The sequence below is a fragment of the Loxodonta africana genome, chromosome 3 (genome assembly GCF_030014295.1).
Source record: "Loxodonta africana isolate mLoxAfr1 chromosome 3, mLoxAfr1.hap2, whole genome shotgun sequence".
NCBI lineage: Eukaryota > Metazoa > Chordata > Mammalia > Proboscidea > Elephantidae > Loxodonta > Loxodonta africana.
The window spans coordinates 107,464,059-107,484,640 of record NC_087344.1 but is presented as its reverse complement, the minus strand read 5'-3'; the positions used below and the strand labels follow the sequence as shown (position 1 = coordinate 107,484,640).

At 38.5% G+C, this 20,582-nt stretch overlaps 1 protein-coding gene across 3 annotated transcripts in view; it reads right to left on the bottom strand.

The window, feature by feature from the left end:
- Positions 1-20,582, bottom strand: part of SGIP1 (SH3GL interacting endocytic adaptor 1) — a 249,418-nt gene that overhangs the window by 117,852 nt on the left and 110,984 nt on the right. For 2 of the 3 annotated variants that reach the window (XM_023549496.2, XM_064282103.1), the window contains 4 exons: positions 15,302-15,365; positions 8,642-8,666; positions 5,634-5,705; positions 1,908-1,964 (listed from right to left, as the gene is read on the bottom strand). In XM_023549496.2, coding sequence (XP_023405264.1) covers positions 1,908-1,964; positions 5,634-5,705; positions 8,642-8,666; positions 15,302-15,365 — 218 coding nt within the window. The remainder of the gene's footprint in view (positions 1-1,907; positions 1,965-5,633; positions 5,706-8,641; positions 8,667-15,301; positions 15,366-20,582) is intronic. The other variant, XM_064282104.1, reaches the window with a different exon arrangement.

The following is a 20,582-nucleotide window of genomic DNA, read 5'->3' as shown; positions in this document are numbered from 1 at the left end:
AGAAAGTGCTGGAGCTAGGCTTCCATAAAGATGACAGCCAAGAAAACCCTATGGAGCAGTTCCCTCTGTAACATATGGGGTCACCATGAGTTGGAATTGACTTGATGGCAGTGGGTTTTATGGATCATTTAAGTACCAACATGTCAGCCAAGGACAGACTAGAGCTTAAAGTTTGTGTGCTAGATGACTGTTAGTGTGTAGCATTTGATAAATAATTTGGTATTTTAATTATCACAGGCCTTGTTTGCTTAGAGTATGTGATTCCTGCATATTATAAAGTGCTACAAAATATTAAAAAAAATCTTTCTAGGTAAAAGAGAATTAATTTGGGGGAAAGAAATCACCATTTCTTAACCTCTAATAGCTTTGTGTATAACATTCTCTATGAACAATTTGGATTCTGGGTAGCACAGTGGCTACTGGTTAGTGGCTATCATAGATTCAAGGAAAAGTGACTGTGAAAAACACCAAAAAAAACTCAATGGTGGGAAGCAGATATCTGAGAAGACCAGGCTGTGAGGTTGAGCGAGTGACAAGGTAAGCTTATCATCAGTTTTGGAGTGTGGGGCTGGGAAGCATGAAGAATTTAACCTGTCAAAGCCTCAGGATTCTTTTTTCTAAATGCAGATACTGTAGTATTTACCTTTTTGGGTGGTAAGGATTTAATAGCTTTTAATATTTGGAAACACTGGAGGCATAGTGGTTAAGAGCTATGACTGCTAACCAAAAGGCTGGCAGCTTGAATCCACCAGGCACTCGCTGGAAACTGTGTGGGGCAGTACTACTCCACCCTATAGGGTCGCTATGAGTCAGGATTGACTCAATGGCAATGGGTTTGGTTATTTATTTTTATTATCCTGGATAAATAGTGAGTATTCAATAAATGGTAGTATTATTTTGTATGAAAATAAAATTTTTATTGTTGTTAACAAATATATAAAAACTTTAATGTCAACTTAGCCTTTATGAAAAGGGGAGGTCGCACCAGGATAGTCACCTAAAGGATAAGTGCAAAGGCATTTTGCAGAAATTGTGAATTTGGGCACTTACTATGTAACAGAAATTATCTTTGATGGAAATATGGTCTGTTCTATATGATTAGAAACTCAAGAGCAATTGTGAGTTTGGTTGTGGTTGGTTAAAGTTCATGGTGATGATGTTAATCGGTTTCTGGGGGAATTATGAGGAGGCTGTAGGTCTCAGCTGGGATTTCCGCTCACTCCCTGAGGAGCAACAGTGATTGTCATTTGACTTGGGAAAAATGTGTATTATGAGACTATAATAATTGTTATAAAACCAGGGCCCAGAGAAGTTCATTGACTTGCCCTGATTCTCAAAGCTCCTTAGAAAAAAGAACCAGGGCTGAAACACCTGGAGTTAATATTAAAAACAGTATTTTTTAAAAAACATATTATACAGACTGGGCAGGCTACTGGAATGTACTCCAAATAACTGGTTCATTGAATGTTTGCAACAATGCTGTACGGTGACTAAAGCCATTGCATTCAAGTGGATTCTGACTCATAGCGACTCTAAAAGACAAAGTAGAACTACCCCACAGGGTTTGCAAGGCTGTAAATCTTTATGGGAGCAGACTGCCACATCTTTCTCTTGCAGAGTTGCTGGTGGGTTCAAACCACCAGCCTTCTGGTTAACAGCTAAGCGCTTAACCTCTGTGCCACCAGGACTGCTAAGGATCCCAAGGAGACACACAGCTGATACGTGGAAGAGTCAGGTCTTAAACCCAGGTATTACAGACCACTTTAGTGTGCTTAACTTCTATACCACCCAATAGAGATAGAAACCCTTTCACTTATTTTTATGTCCTTTTTATAAATATAGGAATGCCTCAACTTGCTTTTAAGGTGTGAACTACTTAATAAAAAAAAAAAAAATCTGATACTCACATATCTTTCCCAATCAATTTCTGCATAAAATCCATTTGGTGCCCCATTGCTTTTCTTCTGTAATAAATTTGAAAATAAATTTAGAAGACAAAAATTTAAATGAAAAAAAGGAGCAAAGGACACTTAACTCTTATCTGTATTTAGCAAGAGCTCTCAGAATCTGAAAAAACAAATTAGAGGAGCCACACTGGTGCAGCTGAATGGTAGAGTTAGCCACCATGATGCTACATAAAAAAAGGACATATATATTTCACAAAAGACTGGAGGATAACTAAAGATAGAACTATTAACAACTAACTGTTCAAGTTTAATTCAATCACTGAAGAATTAGCTGCACCTACATTATTGTTTAATGCTTTCTATCTTCATGTGATATAACCAGATATTTTTTAAAAAGTGGAAATGTTATTGACTTCCGTGTTGCTTTCCTATTACATTAGTTCCACTATATCCAAAGAGTATTCATTTATGCCACTCAGTGATCTTCGTTTAGCTTTTCTGACACTGACTTAACTTTTTCCTAACCACTTCCTTAATAGAATATACAGGAAATAAGCCCCACATTTGTTAATTCAACTCTTAGTTGTTAAAAATAGCGTTGATATTATTTTCAAGTGGCTTTTCTTATCAAATTATTAAAATAGGACTTAGTGATTAATTCTGGATTTCAGTCATCCATGTGTCCTATGCCTTTATGAACACACACTTTACAAGTTGAAATGATATCAGCACTATTCTTTCTGGATTATTTTAAATTTCCATTTTGGCCTCCAGTACAACCTTGACATATGGCCACAAGCACTTGAATAAGGACGTAGCATCACCCAAATAGCAATGACTAAGATTCTCTACCTTTTGTGAGCAAAGGACGAAAACACAGATCGGGTTAATAATGGGGCGTTCATCCAACAACATTCCTACATTTAGCACATAGAGCAATGGTGTGTCACTAGGCATAGCAGAACTCAGAGCAGCACATATCAAACAGTGAGGCATGAGGCTTGAGACCAGGCCCTCTAATTCTGCAATCACAGGTAAAGGCCTCTTAAAACGACACCATGACTAGCTAACACCCAATTTGACAAATAGGTAGAAGAAGTAACCTTTTCGTAAATGCACATGAGATCACTAGATAAACAAATTGGAGGTAACCCAGATTAAACATCATCATTGACTAACATTTACTGACTGGACATTCTAAGAACTGGCAGTGGTTTAGCAAGGGAAAATAGTGCACAAAGGCTAGATCCTGTGTCTATGTCTTCCCTCTTCCGCTATACTACAGACTACACTGCACTAGAACTTATAAATACGAGAACTTCGCCATGCCTCCACAGTCCAGCACCTACAGACATAGGGCCTGTGCCTTTCCCACTCTTTGTCCTGCTCCAAGCAACGTTTATATACTGAGATTATAAACTCATCCCATTGAACTGCCTTCGTTGAATAAGTGCTTCAGTGTTATTCTTTTTTACTTTAAATAAAGGTTGTTTTTAAAACCATCCACATCAACTCTGTACCTGCACACCCTATGAAGCTGGGTTCATTAAATAATGTGCCACCTAATAATACAGAAAAACAAAAAAAAAACAAAGCACACACATACACAAACTTCCCTCCCCTGGAGAGTGGCCATATTTCCTATTTTCTTTCTGTCATGTTTGCTTTCTTTTTTATTCCTTCTTTACCCATCTGTTTGCATATACATTCTTTGAAAAATGCCCCAAATCCTTTTTAAAAAGCACAAATAATAAACAAGTTTAATATATAGATATTTAATGTTTAATAATGGGAAATCAAAGGGACTAAGTTGATTCCAAAGAACTGAGGTTATGAATTTTGTGATCAGTAACTACTGCTATTAACGTAACTATTAATTCTTAAATAATTCTTCAATAAAGAGGAGGTTTTTAGATTGTTATTTAAATACCAAAGACATTAAGTGCTGAGTTTAAAATTTTCAAAGTTATAGAATTTGCTTCCATGATAATCTCATCTCAATAACCAAAGCCCTTCAAAACTAAGGCAGCTTATATGTGCAGCTGGACAAATTTATTCATATATATTCTTTTTTTCTCCCTAACAACATATATCCAAGATTTTGGATAAAACATTTCTGAATTTTCTAGATCTGGGCTGGGTGAAAATTTCTTAGTTTCCATGGAAACCAATGGAAGATTGAGATGAAGAGAAAATAAAACCTATACATTTTTTTTTTTAATAGGAACATTAAAAAAAAAGTAAACACAAACACCAAATTATAACAATACCTTCTTTTGGGCAGATGTACAACACACATACATATATACACACACACTTGGCTTTATTAGAGGAATTAGCAATTTGGCTTCATTCATGCCAGTGAATTCTTAAAAATATCTTTAGTTTTTACAAATGAAAATTATCAAGTTAAAGCTAGGCCTGTGCCTGGCTCGAATTCTTCAAACTCCCGCAAAAAACGAAAGCAAAAACAATTCTCGTAGTTTAACTACGTAAGCAAAGCACAGCTCATGGAAGTGGCAATAGTGAAGGGAATGGCTTTATTGATTTGCAAACTGAAAACTCTGAAGAAGCAAGGAAGAATATAAACCAAGTAGGAAAGCATCACTCAACAACCAGGCTAAACAGTGAAAGCATTATTGGCTATTCCACAACAAGTAGTGATTTTTCTCTTGGAGTTGGGGTTACATATATTTTTACATCTCTGTATTTTCTAAAATTTCTGTACTTAACATAAGTAATTTTCCAACCTGAACATGTGACTTGTTATTCAAAGATAATTGAGACTCACGGTGGTGTCCATCTTGTTTTAATAGGTATTTTACTTTGGTCAGGCTTATTATCTGACCAAATATGATGGGCTAGATTATTAATATAACAACAAAAAACAGTTGTGTTCAATTATACTTTCAACAAAATTTGCAGTTTCCATTGTGAATGTTCCCTTTTCCCAAGGTTAGCTTATGACCACAGTGTAATCCTCAGGTGAGAAGTATTAGAAACATACATTGTACTGTCTCAATACTGTATTTATCACTGAGGTAGATCTAACTCACTTTGTAAATAATCTGATATAACACATTGTCCAGTAGAGCTGTCAGTGAAGATGGAAATATTCTATATGTGTTCTGTCCAACAGAGTAGCCATTATCCACAAGTGGCTATTGAGCATTTGGAATATGGCAAGTGTAACTGAGGAACTGAATTTTTATTAAATTTAAATAGCCACATGTGGCTACCATATTAGACTGTAGAGCTATAGATGTTTGCATAGGCTAGGCTGGGATCAGCAGCTTTGGCCTGACATCCTTTGGTCAAATACACTGGTTCCCACAGACCAAGCCTGCAGATTCCTGAGGTTAATGAGATGGTGCTTAACCTAACAAACCACTATTCTATTTGCAGGGTGATGTTTGCATCATAGTCAAAGCCTTCTTTATAGATAGCAAGTTCTTTTTAAAATTTGAATCACTGTCCTTTGTCTAGGAGACACTCATCTTTTATGCCTGATGACTCTTTATAAATGTATACTTGGATGTCAATACGTAATCTATATGATTGGTTTAAAAATTGGCTCCAGGTATTCCATAAGTAATTTGGGAATATCTAGGAAAGCCTACTTAAATGGAGTAAATGAAACTATTTTTCTTCCAAATTTCAAGTTGGGATTTTACTCACTGTTTCTACAACCCCTTGCAAATTTTAAACTAAAATCTGTTTCCTTACCGAAACTTTTTTTCCTCCTTCACGCGCACACTCTGCTTTGTTATTGTAGGGTGGTTCATGTGGGCTGGGCTGCTGGAATTGATTGTTTTAATGTAGAAAAAAGTTGTTAAAGGATCTGTTTGTTCTTCAAGACACATATAAAGAATCACATGGAGTCAGCAAACATATCATAGAAGAAACAATTTCTAGGCCAAATTGTAGGGCCTACCAATCTTGGCAGGATTCCTTAAGTGGAATGGACTTTGGGGCCCATAATGAGGCTCTATTCAGCAGGCCAGCCTGGCTAGGCCAGGAGAAGAAGGGAGGAGGAAGATGCGTCCCAGGCACTAGGGACCATGTGAAACTTATTCCTCATTTAGCCAGCACTTAATTTATAGGTAGAGAACAGACATAAGGACACACCAGAAAAAGACTGAATCAAACAACTATATTTCTAATCTAAGTGTGAAAGTCTAGCTCTGCTATCTTTTTCCCTGAAACAAAGCCTTCCCGAAGGCCACCAATACATAAAGCACCTGCGGCTGATAAGCCCTGCTCTGCACCCTTTCCTGCATGCCCGTTCAGGAAGATCTCCTCACAGCAATGGCTGGGACCCCCGAAGGCTCTCAATCTTGGGTATAAATCTGAACTGCTTAGGAAAAAGTTATACTTTACCCTGCACAAATTACTGTTCTTCTGGGCTAGACTGCATTGTTGCACACAGCTGATGTCTCAGACATCATGGTCACCAGCTCTGCCAGCTATGGATACACTCAGCCAGGAGTGAGCAAGGCGAGCCAACCACCATATGTGTGGCACTGCCGAGAAGCCTCTATAAACATCAAAGGCACTGTCCCCAGAGAAGAGGTTCATTGTATTTTGAGAAGCCAAAATTAAATAAAACACCAGGACATCAAGGCTATTGTCTAGGCTCTGCATTTACAAAGTAGTTTATAAATATCAAGCGGGTGCACCACCACTGGTAGTTCATGGAACCATACTAGTCAAAGCCTAAATATCTACTGTGGACATTCAAAAGGAAATAATTTGGAAGCTAAACTACCCATGCTAAAGTGGCCTGGGTCCACAGACACAGAGTCTTAAAGAAATCAGTCTGAGTTTCAAAGAAATTCAGTAGACATCTTTAAGGATGCAATGTAAACAGAGACTGGGACTCATACATTTAGTGGTATGATAGGGAGTTCTCAAAATTTGGTGACAATAGTAAGTGGGGGGAAAAAACTGGGAAACGTTTCCAAATGGTACAACTTGCAGCTGGCTAATAATTTCCAATGATCTGCGAAGCTGTATACTCTGTTTCTGAGAAAAGGCATTTATTTCAAATGTCACCTGTTTCAGAACAGGTTTGTGTTATTTCTTGAGAAATCAGACTTAAATAACTCCTCTTTTCTAATGATCATGATCAGTGATATTTATGGCATTTTAAATTAAATGACAAGGAGGGTAGAACTCCAAGTAAATGATTTTATACACCTTAAAATCGTGGAGGTAGAGGAGGGTTCAGGGAACTGGTACATGAAGTCTTGACCTAGGATGGATGAACCCCCAGAATCATCGCTGGGGTCATTCATGCAGCAAATACTCATGGTTGCCTGCTATGTGCCAGCTGCTGCCCAGGCTCCATGGCACATATTCTACCCAGAGATTTAAACTGGTGGTCTCCAGAAGAGCAGAGAACAGCGAGTTAGCAATGGAGCCTCAGAGACAATGAGCCGGGTAGGGAGAGGGTTCAGAGAAGGAAAAAAGGACAAGACTTGAGGGTGGCAGAGGGAGAGAAGCAAGAAATAGCAATCAGCCTGGGAGCAGCGGAGACAGAAAGCAGAGAATAGCTAATAAAGCCTTGCAAAGGCCAGAACGGAGGAGACAAGAGTATCCAGGGAGGGGACCAAGACAGAAGCAGAGAGAGGACACAGAAGCAGAGAGTACCTGAGACAGAGTTAAGAAGAAGGCTCTGAGCCAGAAGCAAGAGGTGAGGAGAAGGTGAGTCTTCTGGGTCTTTTTTTTCCCCTGCTGAATAGAGCCTTGATTACAGTGTTACCCAAGGTCTGAGAAATTTCACTCTATTTTCTTAACATTTCATGATGAGAACTACATGAATGCAAAAGGCACCCCAAAGCTAAGAACCTTGAGTCAAGTGTGGGAAAAAAACTCCTGCTATAGTGGCAATTAACATCCAATTTAGGTATAATATTATAAAGGGTGATATTTCAAAAAATATTTTTAACCTCCAAGCTTATTTTAGTTCCCACTCCAGCCCAATGAGCCTTATGTGAGCCCATTTTTTTTTTCTTTTTTTCAATAACAGCTGTTCTTTTGAACCTTCTGAATAGGCATCTGATTTAGATTTGCAGGGAGTCATTTTAGAAGCTGGTGCAGACTCCCATAAGCACAACTCGGATAAATCCAAGCCTGGGCTTCACAGACTTCTTAAAACAGCAAGAAATCTGGCGGCCAGCAAGGAATCAGAGTTACTGTTAAACCTAAATCCAGTGGACACATTTTCCTCCTTCAGGCCGTAAATTCAGGCATAAGTGGTTTCCAGATCATTCTCTACTTTTGAATTTAATATAGAAAATGTATCTGCAGTTCAATTACTAAAGAGGAAAGGCTTCTTCCAATTTTATTGGATCTCAGCTCCATTATGACTTTGTGGCCTCTGTTAGAGAAAAACATTCTCACATAATGAGCTTTTACATCATTAAATTGAAAATGAAACCACAGTTGATGGTAGCACCCCTGCATGAACTGTCTGGCTTTTGACCCACCATATTGACGATTGGTTTGCTTGCCTACTCTGGGACAGGGTTTTAGGTGAATGCAATACATAAGTCTAACTTGACAGAGACTGCATTTACTTCCCATGCAACTGCTACAGAAAATTATAACAAGCAGTCTAAAAAGTCATTCAAGCTATTTTTTTCCCTACAGAAAAAAGTAGAACTTTAGAAAAAAATTTAAAAATAGCATACACCCAAACGTAAACCTACTAAAATTATTTAAATACTTACAATTCCATCTCTGTCTGGTGAACCTCTGTAACAAAAAGAAATTAGTAGCCATTAGAAAAAATGAATCATTTTTGATATGTAGATTAAAGTACAATAATAGGAATCATTAACTATATCCCCTTGTGCTCTATCCCCCCAATAAACCAGGCTAATGAAAACTAAATCAAACCAAATTGGTTGCGAGTGATGGTTGAGTGTGGGATATATGTATGTGTGTGGGAGGTAGATGGTCATCAAAAAACTGAAGTTCAAAAGCACAAGTTGCTTGTGCGATGACTTTGTCCACTTTGGAAAGGAGACCTTGTTAAAGAGTTCAGCTGGCTCCATTTAACACTACCACAAGGAACGTAAACTGAGTTGCTCTCATCTTTTCCTGAGAATGGTCTTGAATTTCCATAAGAAGAAACTTCTATGGCATTTTTCAACTTATTTTGAAGATTTGTACTTTCTTCAATATTTCTGAATTTAATATCTCTTTTGATTATATGAAAGCAGGAAATGGAAGGCAATGTTTTGCTAAATGGCTCACACTGTTGACTAAAGTCCAGGGAAGCTATTCCATGACAGCACTATGCTGTAGTGGCTAGGAGTCAGGGTGCTGCAGTAAGGTGAGTTTGGACTCTACCACTTGCTAGTTCTGTGACCTTCAACAAGTTATTTAACCTAAACCAGTTTAAATCAAGCAATTGTTATGGATTGAATTGCATCTCCCAAAAATGTGTATCAACTTGGCTAGGCCATGATTCCCAGTATTGTGTGGTTGTCTACTGTTTTGTGATCTGATGAGATTTTCCCATGTGTTGTAAATCCTACCTCTATGGTGTTAATGAAGCAGGATTAGACAGAGTTATGTTAGTGAGGCAGGACACAATTAGATTGTATCTTGAGCTAATCTCTTTTGAGATGTAAAAGAGGGGGAGAGGGATCTCATTACCAACAAGCAAGAAAAGCCATGAGTGTAGTGTGTCCTTTGGACTGAGGGTCCCGCACTGAGAAACTCCTAGAGCCAGGGAAAGGCTTTGATGAGAATGACCTTCCCCCAGATGTGACGGACACAGAAAGCCTTCCCCTGGAGCTGGCTCCCTGAATCCAGACTTCTAGCCTCCTAGGCTGTGAGAGAACGAATTTCTATTCATTAAAGTAAGTACTCAAAAATGTTAGTTTATCATAATCTTTGTTCTCTTATCAATAGTGTCTCTTCATTAGGAATACAAAACTGTGTACTTGCAGCCACATTGAAATTTATAGCAATATAGGAGGGGTATTATTATTGTTATTTTGGGAAACTGAGCTGGATGAACCAGGGGAAGGGAGAAGAGAAAGGGTAGTCACTGTAACATAATAACTTCTTATTTTAATCCACTTTATAAGGAGTTAGACAAATATTATTCTATTAACCAGGGAGCCAGAATTATGCTTAGAAACGTACTTACACTGTTTGCTTGGATAGACCATGAAATCCTGAGGAGTTTGGTTGGAAATGGTCTTTAGGAGGTAGGGCTGGTAAGGAAATTCTTTATTCCTTCATGGGACTGGGACAGACGAGAGGATCTCTATCTCTATGTATACTATATCTGTCTATCTATCTATTCATCCATATATCTGTCTAGAAAGAAAATGAGGAATGAAGAGGTAGGACACTGCTTGGACTCCAAGATGTGATTCCCCTTCCCACATCACCTCCAAAATGAGAAGCATAATCTACTTGGAATACAAAATCCTTGATTGGAGTGCATTTCTCATGATAACCAATGAAGAGACTGAGTTCTGTGTTCACATCAGTGATATTGGCAGGGGCTAGAAGCAGAGATCCCTGAGACTGAAAGATCATGGGAGTTGGCAGAAATCTTGGTCGCTTTGGATATTCCCTGGTCATAGAAAGTAGGTTGTTCAAAGAAATGTCATCTAAAATAGAATAGAAAAATCTCAGCAAACAGAAGAGTCACAATTCATTCAACAAATATCTAGGGCCAGGCACTGGGCTAGGACCGAGGGATAGAAATAGTGAAAAAGATATGCTCATCAGAGAGAAGATAAGACAGGCAAGTAAATCCAGTGAGTTATCATGGGTATAATAAGCCCAGGCCAGTAGGAAAACACAGTCAAGTGCCAACCCACACTCATTGAAACCAACTTTCATTTTCATATCTACAGGCTTCAAAAAAATGAGGAGTTTTTACTAGAATTTCAAGTCCTGTTAAAGAAGTTGGGAGAAGAGGTAACCGTAGTAACTTTGCGGTAGGGTATGTTCAGAGACACCAGCCCTTGTGGGGTCCCTTCAAGGACAGCGAGCAATATATGTGAAGAGAAGGATCTGGAGATTGGCTTGGCTGCTGTGTTGCCCACAGTTGGTACAAGTATAAGGGTATATCCATAGGTCATCTTAATGGAAGGTCAATTGATCTCATGCATATTGCAGCTATTGGGATGATATTTCAAAAATTTTAATCAGAAAAGCCATAGTTGTACATATCAGTATTGGGGTCCCATTCTGATCCTTTGTCTTATCCACTGATGGAAATGGATCTGGTGTTTCCTAGGATGGTGATATGAAGCAGGAGGGATAAGAGTATTGGTTGTAATATCAAGCTGCCTGGGTTTAGTCAACTTAGGTTTCCTAGTTGTATAACCTTAGGCAAGTTACTTCACTTTTTGTGCCTCAGTTTACTCATTTATAAAATAGCAATGATAGTAACATACACCCAATAGGGTTGTTGGAGGATTAGTTAATATAAATAAAGAGCCTGGAATAGTTCCAATCACATAGTAAATACTCTTTGTCACCTAAAATAATAATTATTATATAATCTGACCTAAGACTGGGCAATGGAGAGATTTTAGCAGCTGTAGACACTTCCTCAGCATGTGTTCTATATTCATTTTATAACTCTCTCATGCAGTTTTACATTTTATTTTAAAAGTTTTTTTTTTTTTTCCTTTTTAACAGCATACCTGTTATATCTACTGTCTTGCAATTTAAAACTAATCACCTACCATGGAAGCTTTGCCTCTGTTTTTTTAAGTCTCAGCTACCTCTTGTGACTACTACCTTTTTTTCTTTTCCCCTCCTATTTGCCTGGATTATAATTCTTCCCATCTATACTTTTCATTCTGTATGATAAAACAGAGGCATTAGATTCTGGACTTGAATACTGGCTCCAAGTCATATTTTCTGGATAGCCTTCAATGAGTTACTTAACCATCTTTGGTACTGATTTCTCATCTTTAAAATTGAGGTATTACTACTAATCTTACTGAGTTAGTGTGATGATTGAAAAGGATATCATTGCATACAAAATACCCGGCACAAGGCCTGCCATTTAGCACAGGCTCTCTCCCTTCCTCTGTTTATCAGTCACTGTAATGATGATTAAATCAGGAAGCTCTGGTCCTAACCCTACTCTTTATCAAGGGAGGTTCAGTCAGCTGGAGTTGGTGCTGGAGTCTATCCAAGCAGGTTGCTTAGTAACTCTGAACCAGTTGCAACAGTCCTGAAAACAGTTTCCATCAACAAGGTTTCAATGATCCCTGCTTAACATAAAAAAAAAACCCAAAACCAAACCCATTGCCATCAAGTCGACTCCAACTCATAGCGACCCTATAGGACAGAGTAGAACTGCCCCAAAGAGTTTCCAAGGAGCACCTGATGGATCTATACTGCTGACCTTTTGGTTAGCAGCCATAGCACTAATCACTACGCCACCAGGGTTTCCTGCTTAACTTAAGCACTACCTAAAGCTGAAGGGACAGTAAATTGCCACAGCATTTTCCCAATCCTTTTGCAAGAATGATATGTGGCCCAATTAGAGAACAGAGATTCCTGAAAAACAAAGGCTTATACTAAACTGCTTGTCCTTCAACCATCCACTGATGGTGGAACCAGTCTAGAGCCAATTTGCTATCAGAAAAATAATTTGGGGTTACTCAGATGGTAAGAAGGAGGGAGTTGGGATTCTACAAGCAAATGTCCCATTAGAGTTCTTCAGAGCTTTTGGGCATATACTCAAAGCCACGAGGAATGGCTTACCTTTTTTCATATGTTTAGAAGTGAGGATGGAGGAGCAGTGCTTTGGCTACGTGCAAATTAGCTCAACATGTCCTGGGGAGGTTGTTTAACCTCTTTTCCCTTCCCCTTCTAGAGGGCTTTTTTTTTTCCTTTCCCTTTTTAACAGTCTTCACACATCAGAGATTACCTGCAGTCAGTTACAGACATTGCCTTTGTAGAAAATAGATTCGGTCTCTGCTAATGATGCTCTCCTGAGCTGTGTCTAACAGTGTCACACACAACACCTGGCACATTATAGGTGTCAACAGATGTTGCTGATAGACTGCCCAGTACAGTGTCTGGCAGTTTAGGGAAATTAGTTCCATCTAGTGAAAACTTTGACTTTCACAGAGGAAAGTGCAGTTCCCAAGGCCATGGAGTTATTGGCAGCACCAAGACTATAGCCCCGGTCTTCCTACTCCAGTGAAAAACCACCCCCAATTCTTGGTAGATAATGTGTTGAGAATGGCAATTTCTTAAGAAACAGTGTGAATTACACAATCCTCAGAAAATATTCTTAATTCAATCATTTAGAGAATTTTGCAGTGGTGTAGTAGTTAAGTGCTACAGCTGCTAATCAAAAGGTCGGCAGTTTGAATCTGCCAGGGGCTCCTTGAAAACTCTATGGGGCAGCTCTACTCTGTCCTATAGGGTCGCTATGAGTTCGAGTTGATTGATGGCAATGGGTTTGGTTTTTTTTTGTGTATAATAAATGTATTTCCATGAAATAATTATTTACCAAAAGAAAAAACACAAAGAAAATGTGAGAACAGGAGACTTAACATTTGGTATCTAAACAAAAAAGTAACTTTCTCCCCAATTCTTTATACTCCTTGGCTTAACAGTCTTTCAAGCTTCATGACTGCCCACTACCAAACGAAGGAAGACCAGAAACCTCAGCCTGGCAATGAAGTCCTTCCCATCTGGTCCCAACCTCCTTTCCAGCCTTGCTTTCCATTATCACCTTTACCTGTAGCCAATAGGTAGGCACACTGCCCATTTATCTTGTCCTGAATGCCCACTGGACTTTCCTACCTCTTTGCTTTTGCTTTTGTTGTTCCCTTAGCATGAAATGCATGTCCTCATCTTCTTAAAGGTCAGATTCAAGGTTCCTCCTCCTCTGAAGCTTCACTGATGATCTGTCCAAATATGAGCTTTCCCACCCTCAGGCTTCCTTGGAATTTCATTTTTAATTGCTCATAAGGAATTTACTATACATTGCTTTGTATTGGTAATAATAAGGGTCATAGGAGTTACCGTTTAGTGGGCATTTACTAAGTAATAGGTACCATACACCTTGTTGTATGCTGTCGAGCGGGTTTTGACTCATGGCAACCCAGTGTGACAGAGTAGAACTGCCCCATAGGGTTTACTAGGTTGTAATCTTTTCCACCATGGAGCCAGCAGTAAGTTTGAAATGTTGATCTTTTAGCTAGCTGTTGTCCTTAGCTTAACCACTGTGCCACCAGGGCTCCAAGGTGCCATATGAGGCATTTTAAATATGTTATCTCATTTAATTGTATGAAAGATATTTTAACTTATATGGTAGATATTTTATCCCATGAACTTTTAAACAAATCCTTGGAGGACAAGGAAACAGAACAATGCCCAGCACCCTGTAATAAGATTTTTACACAATAAAAATGTACAGAATGAAGAATTAAAGGTGAGAATAAATGTAGCCCTCTTCATTTTCACCTGTGCCCAAACAACTATTGATTTCCCCATTTCCTAACTTTCTTCCAGAGATCCTAGCCAAATGAGAGATTTAATCAACTCAATTCTGATATATAATGGACCATATCAGATGCGCATTTTCACATGGTTACAACCAGCCACAACTGAGGAGTGGTGCTCTTCTGACCCTGGCCTTGGGCTGGAATCCCAAGTTCCTGGACTACTCATGTATTTAAGTTTCCTGCCTGGATCAAAAAGGTACCTGAGTTTTTGGCTTAGTGGTAAATACTTCTGAAGGAGGATCCAAGATAGTCTAAGGTAACTTGAACGTATTCAAAAGGGGTCTGTTAGTGTCCACGTGGAATTGATTCTCTTGAGTGTGATAATTTAAACGTGTAAAAGTATCCACCCTGTTGTTTCTGGCATTGGTTGCTTATTAATAGCCAAATCATCATTCTTGTGAATTCTGTTAGCTGATATACAATTGTGTTTATATAAAATCTTGGCATGTCAAGTAAGAGATTTGGGATGTTACCTAGTCTACCTTTCCGTGTCTGGTGAGGCCTAATCTATCTAAACAGGTATTTGTTTCTTCAGTTCAGTTTCTAGGGTCAACCCTCAAGGTGGAAATACACATTTTTAGTTACCCACAAAAGTAACAATCACACTTTCCCCCCCCCAGGACTGATGGGAAGTGTGGCTATAAGGCTATTAAGAAATAAGGAATAATGCAAAATTGAACATGTGATGAAAAGTCTTCATATCTATAGCACAAAACTAAGAACTGCTTATGCCCAGCAATGACAATTTACCCAGAAATAGGGAGAACCACCAAATAGTACAGGATATCTGAGAAAATTCTGTGGAAATTTTAAAGTAACAGTAACATCTCTTATTCAAATAGGTTCTTTGACGAGGTAAATTTTTAAAGTACATACGTAGAATCATTGTCCTTTTCTTTCTTCCGTATTCCAAAGGCCTTCCTTGTACGCTTTTTCAATCCTGTGAAGAAAAAGAAAAGGGCCAAAGAAATATATCAGCAACATTCAAGTGAAGGTATTTTTAGAGTTGCAACGATCCAGGTAAACTTGAATGTTCAAAAACCAATGAAAGTTTTCCCAATTGTGTGCAAGCATGTGCATATGATTTCTTATTATAGTTTTTAACAGATGTTTATCAAGAACTCAGCACTACAGATTCTTAGCACTATAAGCAACATAAGGTTGTATGGGTATAGAGAAGATTGCAAGCTTTTCTTACACCATTTTTGTTCATCATCCAAACTGGGCCTCTGCCAAGAAACTGAATCACAGGTGTAGAAGAATAACGAATTCCAGGTTAGACACACTCTTGCGACTAGGATAATACCAAGACAAAGATCATGTAAACCATACTAAAAGAGCTACATTGTTCTAACAAATCTTTCTGTCCCATATCCCCATCTCATCCTTTTCTACTTCCCAGCAGTTTGGCCAGGCTGGATTAATAACCATTGTCCAAACATACTGGGAGTCCCTGAGTGGTACAACCGTTAAGGTGCTCACCTGCTTACTGAAAAATTGGAGGTTTGAGACCACCCAGAGGCACCTTGGACTAAAGGCCTGATGACCTGCTTCGAAATAGCAACCACTGAAAACCCGATGGAGCACAGTTCTACTCTGACACACATGGGGTCACCATGAGTTGGAACTGACTTGACGGCAATTTTTTTTTTTTTTCTGAATATTCTCCAGCCCTTGTACTCCAGTGTCTCTTTATTTCTTATGCAGTCCTTACATCTGATTGAAGAGCTTTTCTTATTTTGTTAACATTTAGAATTTCATTTCATCTTCCAAGGTCCAGGCCAAGCCTACTTCCTCTGTGGGGGCTACTCAATCCTAGTTGTGTTAAGACACAAACTATTCTGTGCTCCCCACAAAATGCTATTCTTACACATATTATAATATACCAAACTGTATGACACCTGTTTTCCATGCCAGTTTCTTCTGTTAGACTGTGAGCTTTTTCGGGACAGAGGCCAAGGCCTACTTGTTTGTATGCCCTGGACACTTAATACTGATACCAAATAGTATTTGTTGATTTAAAATATCATCCAGGAAGCATCATTAGGGCAGCACAAGGCCCTTTTCTTCCATCTTGGACAAACCAAGCCCAGTCTTGGTTCTCTCATTTTTATCCTGTCAAGGCTCTGTTTGCATTTCCTACCTCTGACATGTTTCATAAGGAGCCCTGGTGGGACAACAGTTAAGCACTCAACTGCTAACTGAAAGGTTGGCAGTTCAAACCTATCCAGTGACTCTGCAAAAAGAAAGACCTGGAGATCTGCTCCTGTAGAGATTACAGTGTAGGAAACACTGTGGAGCAGTTCTACTTTGTCACATGAGGTTGCTATGGGTGGAAATCAACTTGATGGCACCTAACTGCAACAACAAAATGCTTCATAGTTACTCACTTGGCTTGTGTTTCTTGTGTTAATGAGTATTATTCCAACAAATTATATATTCTAAACTATAGACTTGTTACTGGTGCTTTGGAAAGTCTTCTTGAGATGCTGGAGCTGGAAAAGTCATTGAAATTACAGGATTTGCATTTGGCACTATCAGGCGGAATAAAAGGAAAAACACTGATAGCATCAGTGATTTGATGACACCTTCTTCCAAAACATGTGAGTCAGCCCAAACCGCTCAGATTATCTGAGTCATTCATTATCTGGCTCTTAAGATACTATACAAACATAATCTCCAAAATGCCTCTGTTCCATCTAATTTTGCATTTTAATAGTCATTCCATTTAAGAAGTTTAGGTTTTTAAAATGTCAATTTTTTTTTTTTTAATTTCTTCCCACATGAAACTATTTTCCACTACTCTTCACGTAGGGAGTTTATAGGAACACTGATTGACATTTAAAACTACTTAAATATTTAGGAAAATCTTCCCTCCTTTCATTTTTATTTTAATTGTTTTTTTTCCTTCTCACCTCTAACTGCCTTTTCCCCTTACAGGGACAAAGAATCATAGTCATATAATAATTTTCTTCCTACAATTTTTCTTAGGTCTTAGGTCTCTTCTTTAAAAAAATATTTTATTATTATTATTTTCTGAGGCATCATGTCTCTTAATTGGCTTTTCCACGCTTCTAATTTAGCCTTTGGGTTGATGAGAATGCTATAATTGCCAATCACTACTGGTTTTTATAGGGCTATAAAACCAGTGCTATTAATATCGTATGTTTGCAAAGTACTTTATTTCCCATAACTTGACCATGGGATAAGATAGCATGTCCTACCAAACGGATGAGAAAATACACACAGATTCCAGTCATTCTTGTATTAAGTTAATAACAGAGTAGATAATTGTAGTTTTCCATAGATCCTGTCCTGTTTTTGACAATCAAATGTGGACAATAGCCAATATGACCAAGGTCATGAAAGTTACAAGTTGTCTAGTTTCCAGAGAAAAGTGCACTGTAACATGAGTGAGGACACACAGGGTCCATTTCTCAGCTTCATTTCTAATTGCTTAGCTTAGTTCAAGTTATATTCTCTCTAGGTTTCAATCTCTCAATCAACTAATAATAAGGAAATCAACTAATAATAAATAAAGAATATCCACCCCTTCACAAAATACTAAGCCAATCCACATGCTTAGTTTCACTGAAAGGCCTGTTTCTTAAGAACCAGGAACACACCATCAACGTGATATTCCAGAAAAAAAAAAAAAAGATCAAATTGTTGAATAGGAAAAAAACACTGAAAATCTTTTCCCATGAAAAGTGGAAAGATTTGAGAAGTTTAGGAGAGTATGAAGAAAATTCTGAAAGACTAAAGCAAAAGTTATAAAACGTAAAAGCCACTTACATCTTAACAGCTTTTGGAGAAGATCCAAGAAGAAAACAATCACACCAGCTACATTTAAAGTCACTGGAGAGCTTCTGAGAGTTAATGTTAAAATATCCAAAAAAAAAAAAAAAAACTCTTCAAAAGGAAGTAATGATAGCTGATGATCTTAAAGGAATTACAAGTATAAGACATTATATTTGATAATCTGATAAGCTTAAAAAAACACTATATCCAAAAATCCTCCACTTTTTTTTAATTAACTTTTATTGAGCTTCAAGCGAATGTTTACAAATCAAGTCAGACTGTCACATATAAGTTTATACACACCTTACTCCGTACTCCCACTTGCTCTCCCCCTAATGAGTCAGCCCTTCCAGTCTCTCCTTTCGTGACAATTTTGCCAGCTTCCAACTCTCTCTATCCTCCCATCCCCCCTCCAGACAGGAGATGCCAATACAGTCTCAAGTGTCCACCTGATACAAATAGCTCACTCTTCATCAGCATCTCTCTCCTACCCACTGTCCAGTCCCTTTCATGTCTGATGAGTTGTCTTTGGGAATGGTTCCTGTCCTGGGCCAACAGAAGGTTTGGGGACCATGACCACCGGGATTCCTCTAGTCTCAGTCAGACCATTAAGTATGGTCTTTTTATGAGAATTTGGGGTCTGCATCCCACTGATCTCCTGCTCCCTCAGGGGTTCTCTGTTGTGCTCCCTGTCAGGGCAGTCATCGGTTGTGGCCGGGCACCAACTAGTTCTTCTGGTCTCAGGATGATGTAGGTCTCTGGTTCATGTGTCCCTTTCTGTCTCTTGGGCTCTTAGTTATCATGTGACCTTGGTGTTCTTCATTCTCCTTTGATCCAGGGGGGTTGAGACTAATTGATGCATCTTAGATGGCCGCTTGTTAGCATTTAAGACCCCAGACGCCACATTTCAAAGTGGGATGCAGAATGTTTTCATAATAGAATTATTTTGCCAATTGACTTAGAAGTCCCCTTAAACCATGGTCCCCAAACACCCGCCCTTGCTCCGCTGACCTTTGAAGCATTCAGTTTATCCCAGAAACGTCATTGCTTTTGGTCCAGTCCAGTTGAGCTGACCTTCCATGTATTGAGTATTGTCTTTCCCTTTACCTAAAGCAGTTCTTATCTACTAACTAATCAGTAAAAAACCCTCTCCCGCCTTCCCTCCCTCCCCCCCTCGTAACCACAAAAGTATGTGTTCTTCTCAGTTTATACTATTTCTCAAGATCTTATAATAGTTTTGTCCTTTTGCCTCTGACTAATTTCGCTCAGCATAATGCCTTCCAGGTTCCTCCATGTTATGAAATGTTTCACAGATTGATCACTGTTCTTTATCGATGAGTAGTATTCCATTGTGTGAATATACCACAATTTATTTAACCATTCATCCGTTGATGGACACCTTGGTTGCTTCCAGTTTTTTGCTATTGTAAACAGAGCTGCAATAAACATGGGTGTGCATATATCTGTTTGTGTGAAGGCTCTTATTTCTCTAGGGTATATTCCGAGGAGTGGGATTTCTGGGTTGTATGGTAGTTCTAACTGTTTAAGATAACGCCAGATAGATTTCCAAAGTGGTTGTACCATTTTACATTCCCACCAGCAGTATACAAGAGTTCCAATCTCTCCGCAGCCTCTCCAACATTTATTATTTTGTGTTTTTTGGATTAATGCCAGCCTTGTTGGAGTGAGACGGAATCTCATCGTAGTTTTAATTTGCATTTCTCTAATGGCTAATGATTGAGAGCATTTTCTCATGTATCTGTTAGCTGCCTGAATATCTTCTTTAGTGAAGTGTGTGTTCATATCCTTTGCCCACTTCTTGATTGGGTTGTTTGTGTTTTTGTGGTTGAGTTTTGACAGAATCATATAGATTTTAGAGATCAGGCACTGGTCAGAGATGTCATAGCTGAAAATTCTTTCCCAGTCTGTAGGTGGTCTTTTTACTCTTTTGGTGAAGTCTTTAGATGAGCATAGGTGTTTGATTTTTAGGAGCTCCCAGTTATCTGGTTTCTCTTCGTCATTTTTGGTAATGTTTTGTATTCTGTTTATGCCTTGTATTAGGGCTCCTAAGGTTGTCCCTATTTTTTCTTCCATGATCTTTATCGTTTTAGTCTTTATGTTTAGGCCTTTGATCCACTTGGAGTTAGTTTTTGTGCATGGTGTGAGGTATGGGTCCTGTTTCATTTTTTTGCAAATGGATATCCAGTTATGCCAGCACCATTTGTTAAAAAGACTATCTCTCCCCAATTAACTGACACTGGGCCTTTGTCAAATATCAGCTGCTCATATGTGGATGGATTTATATCTGGGTTCTCAATTCTGTTCCACTGGTCTATGTGTCTGTTGTTGTACCAGT